The sequence below is a fragment of the Gavialis gangeticus genome, unplaced genomic scaffold (genome assembly GCF_001723915.1).
Source record: "Gavialis gangeticus isolate Ggan-Ray unplaced genomic scaffold, GavGan_comp1, whole genome shotgun sequence".
Taxonomy (NCBI): Eukaryota; Metazoa; Chordata; order Crocodylia; family Gavialidae; genus Gavialis; species Gavialis gangeticus.
Genome location: NW_017729033.1, coordinates 14799112 through 14809693, shown reverse-complemented (window position 1 = coordinate 14809693; position 10582 = coordinate 14799112). Strand labels below are relative to the sequence as shown.

At 40.4% G+C, this 10582-nt stretch overlaps 1 protein-coding gene across 1 annotated transcript in view; it reads left to right on the top strand.

Moving 5' to 3' along the window:
- The first annotated feature begins 6522 nt into the window (after positions 1-6522).
- Positions 6523-10582, top strand: part of RNF212 (ring finger protein 212) — an 18348-nt gene continuing 14288 nt past the window's right edge. The window contains exons 1-2 of the mRNA XM_019525898.1: positions 6523-6562; positions 7189-7252. Of these exons, the coding sequence (XP_019381443.1) occupies positions 6527-6562; positions 7189-7252 (100 nt within the window). The 5' untranslated portion in view covers positions 6523-6526. The remainder of the gene's footprint in view (positions 6563-7188; positions 7253-10582) is intronic.

Below are 10582 nucleotides of genomic sequence, written 5' to 3'. Positions count from 1 at the left end.
TTACTAGCCTTAACATGCTGACAGAGTAGTCTTGCATTCATTTAGTCAGTAAACTTTCAAACATGCATTGTGATTTCTTGGGACATGGTATAAGTCTGAAAAAAAGTGAACTTGCAAGATTTCTGAGCCTGAAACATCCAAACTTTTGTGTCTTTATTCCCATTAAAAAAAAATGTGTGTGGCATAAGAATGTCATATGACGTGCGTAAGAAAATGAGATTTGTTTGGGTGCAGAAGGATACCTTATTAAAATCCCTGTTTTTTTGCATCAAAGTGCATAACATTATTCTAATAACCAGTTGAGACTATACTAAAGCACTGTGCTTGCATTTGGTAGCTAAAAACAAGCAAATAATAAACTAAATGCAGTTTCACCTTTAGTCATTACTGCATTAATGAAGGAAAGGAAAGGTGATTTTTTTTCTATAACCACATCTGAATTTGGTCCCAGCAAATATATTTATATTAGGGTTCTAATGATTAAGAAATAAGTTTTGTTTTAACCTGGATTAGTGACATTTTTTTCCAAGAAACACAGTTTTTCCCCCTTATTAAAAAATGTAATTTGGTATAAAGGAAAGTGTCCAGACTATATTATTTTTCAATAATTTCAGGTGAGTCTCTGAAGTGATAGATAGAATATGAACTTGAATGTCAGGAGTTCTGAGGTATGCCAAGGAGTTTGATTGCCAGGCAAAAGTCTGTTTAGAGAGTTTATGTCTCTTTCTCTCTTTAAATTATGATATAAAAAATAGCAGGTCTTAGAAACTTGAAGTTTGATTTGTTATGGAGGTTTTGCAGCAAGCTATTGTTCACTGCTCAGAAGAAAGGTAGTATTTATGGCAAATAATTCAACGGGAAATTTAAAGTATTTTTTTTTGCAAAAATCTAGTTGATCTAACAAAAGATATCACCTCTGCCACAAGTTCCAATTCCTGAGAAATTTAAAGAATTTAAGATCAGATCCCTTTTTATGTTGGTAAGTCAAATGATTAGCTGTAAATTACATCAGATCAGTATTAAGTTGCCAGTACCGATTCCTCCATGCACAACAATATGTACTTAGGATGACACTGTAACATGTTATCACACAGTAATGCATGTGTAACCCTTCTCCTAAGCACCAGTCAGTAGCACAATGGCTAGGTTCACGTTTTGGGGTACCTCATAAATTATATACATGGCTTGAGACCTCACCCAGAAATCTGGGAACACTAATGTATCCTGGGCACACCCAACTATGTGCTCCCCTCTCCAAGCAGAAGAGATAGGTAGCTAGGCAGAAGTACAGTCAGAGGGATCTGGATCTGTAAAATACTGGCAAGTTCCCTCTATTCCCTATAGTCAGGTCAGGACCAGGAATAGCTTAACTATATACAAATTTATTAATGTTTACAGGAAACTTTAAAAAGATAGCTATTAATATACAAATGATACAGATTTTTACAGATTTATAAGAAAGTATTGGTAAATATGTGCAACAACAACACAACTAGGCAGATAAACACAGGTATCAATACATAACTTTAGATAAGAACAATAACAATAATTAAATACAAATAAACCTCAACTTGCTGACATAACCCAGGCCACATTGGAGCATAACAATATATGTATATATCTATATATCTATATAACTATTTACAAAATGGGAGATGCAAGTCTTTCCTCCCCTTTGAGGGAACCCATGAGGCTGAGACTATTGGGTGTTCCACTAGGGTGCCAACCCATGGCACCCTCCTAGGGGGAGGAGAGTCCCAATACCTCCTCACCAGCAGACAGGCCTACCTGGTTCCTGATCCCTCAGGACCCCCTTTCAGGGCTTTCTACCCTGTGGGGATCCATTTCCTGGGTACTCATTGATCCAGGGACCAGGCTGGGAAGCCTCCCGGAGCCATGGGTGCTTTGTTGAGGTTGCCCAGGGCCCTGCCTTCTGTCCTCAATTGGGGCTCAGGCCACCTTGTGTGTGTCCTGACACCTAGGCTTGCTGCTCTGGTCCTGCTGAGGGGGTCTTCCAGGGCTCTTCTGGGCTACTGCTTCCACACTCTGGGCAGTTTTCCCTAGCTCTTCTTAGCCCAGTCTGCTTCTTTGTCTCTTGACACATCTCCCACATACTGGGCATGCAGCTCCTTTTATTCACTCCGGAGGCTCCACCTCCTAAGGCTTGCTGGACCTGAGGAATGCAGGCTTCAGTCAGGTCTGGGCGGCTCATGACACTCCCTCCATGTGAGGGCTGGGGCTGGCCCTGCCCAGCCCTTACCTGATTGGTAGACGGGCTCCACCAATCAAAAACAAGAGTGTCTGAGTCTGTTTGAGCTGGGCTGAATCAGTAAGTCTGCCACACTAAATGAACTGTTACGGTGTCCTGCATAAACAAAAAACCCCTCCTCACAAGCAGTGTACACACAAAAGACAGATTTATTACAGAAAACAAGGGAAAACATCAAATGCAATATAAAACACTACTAACTACAAGACAGTCTATAGGTTGCACTGCATCAGGGGAACCTGCTAGAAATCATGGGTCCTTCTGCAGAGCAAGGGGCCCCTCATTGCTCTTGGAAGAATGGTAGCATGCCAATCTTTGCTCCCCCAGAGAGGCTGTATGTGTATGTGGGGAGTGACAGAATGCACACAGCCCAAAACTTCTGGGCTAGTTTATATGGCCTGCTGAAACAAACTGCAGGAAAAGCTCTAAAAGGAGCCAGGTTGATTAATGGCTACAGCCAGCCCAACCACACAGCATGGCTAGAGCAAAGGATTATCAAAGAAACAAGGGGAAAGACCAGGCTCACCCTCTAGGCTAGGCTGAAGGTAGTTTGGGTCACAGCTACACAGGGAGCAGAAAGTTGCAAGCCTCAACTCTGGCCCAAAACTGGCAGTATTAGAAGCTCTCAGATTTCAACCTTATTTAAACTGCTAGGCCTTACTCCTGGCCAGCAAACCCAAGAGCCAGTACTCATTTCCCCAATATTACTCCCTTAAACCTTCTAAAGAAAAAAGGGGAAGAAAAGGAAAAGAGAGGAGTTTCCAGATACTGGGACAATTCTCCCTCTCTCTCCCCTCTACACAGGCTTCCCTTTTCACTATCTGCAACTCATTCTCCCTTGAAGGAGATGCCACTCTTTAGCAGGCAGCTGCCAGCAGCTTCTTCTCCCCCAAACCAGCCTAGCTCACCTTCATAGAATCATAGAACATTAGGATTGGAAAGGACCTCAGCAGGTCATCTAGTCCAACCCCCTGCTCAAAGCAGGACCGTCCCCAACTAGAACATCCCAACCAGAGCTTTGTGTACTCAGATCTTAAAAACCTCCAAGAATGGATATTCCACAGTATCTCTGGGTAACCTGTTCCAGGGCTTTACTACCCTCCTAGTGAAAAAGTTTTTCCTAATATCTAACCTAAACTTGCCTTTCTCCAACTTGAGACCGTTGCTCCTTGTTCTGTCATCTGCCACCACTGAGAAAGGTCTAGCTCCCTCCTCTTTGGAACCCCGCTTCAGGTAGTTGAAGGCTGATATTAATCTCTTCTCAGTCTTCTCTTGTCCAGACTAAATAAACCCAGTTCTCTCAGCCTCTCCTCAGAAGTCACATGCCCCACCCCCTCACCATTTTCACTGTCCTCCACTGGACTCTCTCCAATTTGTCCACATCCTTTCTGTAGTGGGGGACCCAAAAATGAACACAGTACTCCAGATGTGGCCTCACCAGTGCTGAATAGAGGGGAATAACCACTTCCCTTGATCTGCTGGCAACGTTCCTGCTAATGCAAGCAAGTATGCTATTACCCTTCATCACGAAAAGGGCACACTGTTGGTTCATACTTAGCTTCTTGTTCGCTGTAACCCCCAGGTCCTTTTCTGAAGAGCTGCTGCTTAGCCAACCAGCTCCCAGCCTATAGCAGTGCATGGGATTGTTCAATCCTAAGAAGGACTTTGCACTTGTCCTTATTAAACATCATGAGATTTCTTTTGGTTCAATCCTCCAATTTGACAAGATCTCTCTGAATCCCAGCCCTACCCTCCAGCATATCTACTACTCGCCCTGGGTTGGCATCATCTGAAAACTTGCCGAGGGTCCATGCCATCCCATCTTCCAAGTTGTTGATAAAGATATTGAACAAAACCAGTCCTAGGACCAACTCCTGTTGCTAAGTAGACCCTACCAGCTGCTAACTAGACATTGAGTCATTGATGTTGGTGGGCTCCTTTTGAGACCAATGATCCAGCCAGGTTTCTATCCACTCTACAGTCCATTCATCCAACCCATACTTCCTTAGCTTGCTAGTGAAAATGTTGGAGACCTTGCTAAAATCGAGGCATATCACCTCCACTGGTGGACTCTCCATACCCACAGAGCCAGTCATTTAATCACAGAAGACAATCAGGTTGGTCAGGCAGGACTTGTCCTTGGTAAATCCATGCTGACTGTTCCTAATCACCTTCTTCTACAAGTGTTTAGAAAGAGATTCCTTGAGGACCTGCTCTGTAATTTTTTGCAGGAACTGGAGTGAGGCTGATCAGTCTGTTGTACTTTGAATCCTCCTCTTCCACTTTCTTCAAGATAGGCACTATATTTGCTCTTTTCCAATCATCCAGGACTTTTCCCAACCACCACAAGTTTTCAAAGGTAACGACCAGTGACCTTGCAATCGCATCAGTCAGCTCCCTTAGCACCCTTTGATGTATTGCAGGAGCCAGGGACTTTTACACATCTAAACTTCTCTAAATAGTCCCAAATCTGTTCTTTCACCACTGTTGGCTGCTCACCTTCTCCCTAAACTGTGTTGTCTCATGCAGTAGTCTGGGAGCTGACCTTGCCTGTGAAGAATGAGGCGGAAAAGGCATTGAATACTTCAGCCTTTTCCGCATCATCTGCCACTAGGTTGCCTCCCCTATTCAGCAAGGGATCCACACTTTTCCTGATATTCTTCTTGCTGCTGACACATGTGTAGAAACAAATAGTAGTTTACTTATGAGCTGGTGAGTGCTTATACATTTTAGAGCTTCTTAACTGTTCTCTGTTTTCATGGCATCACCTTGGCCTTGTCCAGTCAGGGAGTGCCACACTGAAGTCTTTCTCCCATTCTGCCTGAAGAATCCCCTGCTTCCTCTGCCCAATGAGGCCAGAGGGTTTTACATATTTTACCCAGACACAGGCCCCAGCTTTCCATGTGAGAGGGCCATCTTGCCCACATAAAACACAATATACAGCAACTAAATGTGTGTGTGGGTGCTACACATATATGATATTCTTTATAGCTCAGTATATGTATTGCTTTGTCTTATGGGGAACTGAAGTATTGTAATAAGAACTATAGATAGGTAACTATATGGGGAACTGAAGTATTATAATAAGAAAGATAGATAGGTAACTATAGATAGGTAACTGTATTTTGATAATTAGAAACTACTTAATTAAACAAACTTTTTTGTTTACTCTATATTCTGTCTTCCTTTTTATTTTGAATTTAGTATCAGACCTCAACAAACTGCTAGACCACCAGTGTCCACTCCAGGTAGAAAACCAGTTGCTAGTAAGAGAAATACTGTTTTAAAATATTAAATATAAAATGCAAAATCACTGATAGTAACAGTGCTTTTACCTTTGTTTTATTAATTACTTTAGTTTCTTCAGCAAAACAGAATGCATTTTCTTCATACTCCCTTCATCTCAATCACCCATCAACCTCTGAAACGTAGGTATAGATCCATTAATTTTCAGTATAAATTTTAAGAATGGTAAAAGATTTGCAATTATCACTTATCCAATGTCTTTTAAATGTACACATACCTATTTCTGAAGCTGAATGTGTATCCTTTGGTGGTGAATCCAAATATCGATAACAATGCATTTTCTATTTTTGACATCGAGTTTCCCCTCTATAATGAAATAAAGGAGAAGAAATTAGACCCTTTTCAGTGATCAATGCATTCATTCTGTGATTCCAGCTAAGCAGTAAATATGACTATTTTCCTGGAATAAGCCTCAATTCAGTAGTGTCTTAAAGCACATACCTAACATTAAATGCAAAAATAATTCTGTTAAACTCAGTGGCAAAATACATTTAAAGTAAAGCACATGCCTAAATATTACTGAATCAGGGTCATAATTCTTACCTGTTTCCCATCAGTGGGATTGCACAGAATAGTATTTGGCCCTTGGTTACTATTTACTATTTTAGTGTCCGAATCATTGAATCTCTCTGAGTCAAATCGGAGGCTTTCGATTCGATTCAGAGAGATTAATGGGTCTCCTGATTCAATTTGGATTCGGAGATTCAGCCTCCAAATTGGGCCAAATCTCCTCTGAATTGAATCAGTGACCGAACCTTGGCACAGCCCTACTGCACAGTAATATTTGGCTACTGCGTAGTTAGCATCACTAAAAAGCCATGCACTGGCGCTATTGCACAGTAGTGTGACAAATATGACAAATATTTTTCATTTTCAGTACATTTATTTGATTTTAATATATTTCCCATAATATACATATATATTTTGATTTCTATTCCCAGGGGGGAGGAGATGGAGATTGATCCTGTACCTTTCCCAGTGAGGAAAGTAAGTTCATTTTATGTATATAAATCTCAGTTTTTCTATATCCTGGTTGGGTTAAAAGTTTCTATGTAAAGATTTATTTGTAAAAATAAAGTCAGTGTCCTGCCCTGTATTCTAATGTCATGAATGCTAAATAACAGATACTGATATATATGAAGTTATTGTTAAGAGTGAGATTGACATTTGAACAATATAAATTCGTAAGGTTGGGGGGGGGGCAGCAAGGAATAGGAGATGCTCTGTTTACCAGGGCACCCCTTAGAGTAACTAGGAACAACCGCCACAAACTGACAGAAAGCAGATTTAGGTTGGGCATCAGGAAGAACTTCTTTATGGTAAGGGTTGCCAGAATCTAGAATGGGCTTTCAGGGAAGGTGAGGGTCTTTAAGAGGAAGCTAGACATGCATTTGGCTGGGGTCATGTGACCCCAGTGCTCTTTCCTGCCCAGGGCAGGTGGTTGGACTTGATGATCTACTGAGGTCCCTTCTGACTCAAACATTTATGAATCAAAGTATTTAAAATGTTTTACTTTCATGCTTTATAAAAGCATTATAACTGACTTACTGAAATACCTTAATGATATAAAAAACACATTTTTTTCTATTATCAATAATTTTCCATGCCTTTAGCTTGAGACAGCAACTGGTCCAGCAAGATTGTCATTGATAAGCCCCCCTCAAGGTGGACGTATGGGTAAGTAAATTCCATAATAGCCGTATCATATTTACTTATATATCACATGCACTTCCCCCCGCAAAATATAGCCTCCCTTCCCTCCCCTCAAGCTGTGTCATAAACTGGGAAGCTAATCTTCCGCCCACAGTAGAAATACCCTGGGCTGAATTACTACCCCACAGTACAGTCACTGTGGCATTTCTATTCAGACAGCTGTGGGATTCAGTTGATTTAATAGCTCCTTGTTCTTCACTCTACACGTTAACAGTTGTCTGTCCTTGTTTTGCTCTTGATGTCCTACTAATCAAGCTAGCCTTTCTTGAGACTTTTTTTTTATCTGCTAGCTGCTTCTGATCTCTCTTCTGCTATTTCACAGCCCTGGAGACTCTTTAGAGCTTTTCAAAATCATAGACCCACCCATGGACCCCATCCTTTAGTAGCAGCTAAGGTTCCACCTTTTAATTAAGCAGAAAAGGGAGGATAAGTCAGCAGAAACTTAGTTTCTGCCCCTGTTCTATGCAGCCATAACTCTGGAAAAAAAAATTTTTTTCATTCTGACTTTCTAAAATAAGGTGTGTATTTTAATTTGAGGTGCGTTGAGAAAATACAGTAATTTATTATCTCTTATCTATTTAAGTGATTTGCTAAATAGACATTAATTGCTTCATAAAGTCCTTTTTTGCTCACAGCTAGGAAGGAAGTTATCATGTAAAGGTCAGTCAAGTAAAGAGGAAACAGTAAAGAAACATTAATGAAACAAGTGTCTGCTCTGTCCTCTTCTCCGATAACCTGAATAATGTTAGCTGAAGAACCACTGTTAATGGCTGCAGAACAATTTGATTAACGTTGTGTCAGGAACAGATGTGATTAAATTGTGGTGTATAACAGAGGGTTGTTTCAGTGATGTTTCACTTGATTAGCATATTATTTATTAAACACAAAGTTTATTCTAAACATCTGAAGTAGGGGAGCAGGGGTAATGGAACTAAAACTAAGACCAGAGAGTTGGTTAGCTGCAGTAATCTGAAGTCAGGCAGAATGTAGGGCAGGGCGTCACCTTAGAGACTAACAGGTCCATACAGGAATGAGCTTTTGTAGACAACAACTTACTTTGTTAGATGATAGCCCAGGAGAACTGGTTCAGAGAGGCATGAGCTTTTGTAGACAACTGACTACTTCATCAGATGATAATAAATAATAGCAGCTGATAAAGGAGTCTGTTGTCTATGAAAGCTCGTGCCTGTCTTGAACCTGTCAGGACAAGATGATATCATCAAGACAACTTTCTGCCTAAAAGTAAGACAAAACAAAGATAGTCCAGAATGAGAACCAAATATTTCTGTTTCATAGGAGACCATTTCTTACAGCACAAGGGTAGGGTGAGGATACCAGGGATTTGCTATGGTGACTATTTACACAAAATTCTGTACTATTTTGGAAATTAGGTGAAACCTCTGACATACATTAGACAACCCTGGAAGGCCCACTGTGTTACAGCAACCACCCTGAATTTTTCTATAGGTTTCAGTACTTCTTCGAATCTGCATGCTGCACCTCACTCATAATATGCTTCTTTGACCCTTGGCTACGTACAGGATGCTCCTACATCAGTGCTCATGGGGAGATGCTCAAGAGAGAACCTTATGGCAGGCTTCTACAAATCCTAACCTAAGTTGAATCAGCAGGTTTTATGGCCCCTTTACACTACTCCAGCCCTTTTAAGTAGTTCAATGAGCTGCAGAAAGGATCAACACCCCAGTGCTTCAGTGGGTTCCTCCCATGCTGAATGTGAAGTACAGGTTTTCCTCGCTTTATGTGGGTTCTGTATGTGTGAATTTGCTCTTATGTAATGACCTTTTTGATACCAAAAATGTGTTATATGCGAGGTAAATTCACTCTTACGTGATCTGTGTGGTGGAAGCCCATGGTCAGCTGCTTTGTGTGGTGCATTGTGGGACTGATGCACACCAAAATATAGTCTCCTGTGTGGATTTGTGCTCCTCGCTCATTGTCTGCAACATGTGTTTCTGTAGTTGCCATCCCCATGATAGTGCCCTGTGCTTGTGTGCACTGTCTGCTATTGGTGAGTACGAAAATTGTCTTGTAAAAGTGGGAGAAATGGGTCTGGGGTCAGTACAGTCAAGGTGTTGGAACCTATCTGTATTTGTTACATTGTAAAGTGGGCTCTCTTTATGCAAAATTGAGTTATGTGCCGTTTTCCAGGAACACATGTACAGCATAATGTGAGGAAAACCTGTACTTGTTTAGTTTTTCAAAGGTAAAGGCCCAATTCTTCAGTTCTTTATTGGTTTATATGCAATACACATTCTTTGTAAATGTAATACACATACATTTCTCTCCCATTTATCAGTAAGTCATAAATATTTTATCATCTATTTTGTATCTGATTTAAATACTTATATCCTCTTATGCTTTTGTTTTTGCTTTTAAGCTTACAAATCACAAAATACTCAATCTAAGATAAACATTTTTTTCGTGGTTTTTAAATATAAACAAACATTCAAAGTATATAGCACTATTGTGAGTACAACTTTAATATAATTAAGTGCTCAGCCTGCTGAAGATTCAAGCCCAAAGAAAATAAATGCTTCCAGTGGACAAATCCTAGGGAGTCCAAACAAGCTGGTAACACTGGCATAGTGTTACAAAACTGAAGATCAGAACAAAGAGCCATTTCTTGACATATTAAAAAGAGTTTTTTAAAGAAATGATGGGTAGAATAATAACTGCAGAATTGAAGCAGCTCAATGATATTTTATGAATAAGAGAAGGGAATGTTTTAATGAATAAGAGAAGGGAAAAAACCTACTATAGATGTTGGGCCAAATAGAGCATAATTGTTGCAGGAAAGGTGCAAAGCAAACCATCTTATACCAGGTAGTTTCTGAATAGTTTCACTTATGAGAAATTCAGGAATTGGTTTCACCTTTATGGGAGCACTGGGGGGGTTATTGTAGCTGTGATGGTCCAGGAAAAATGGGAGAAGCAAAGGTCTTTTATTAGACCAACTATATAGTTGGGTGGGAAATAGACAAACTTTGGGGTATCACTGTACCACTGGTCCAGTAAAAAATATTACCCACAAAAACCTTTATATGCTTTTTGGAGTTCTGTACAAAAGATGGGAGAGATTTCAGTCCTTTTGGGGAATTGTAGCTGTACCTGTAGAAAAATATAAACAAACATTGAAGATGTGCCCACTTCTTATCTAGCACTTCTATGGCTATGTTGACCCCTCATATATATAATGCTTCTATAAGAGGAGCTGTGGCCATGTCCTTCCATTTCTGTCATCAGAGTTTTCCACCACAGTTTGCCTGGAATAAA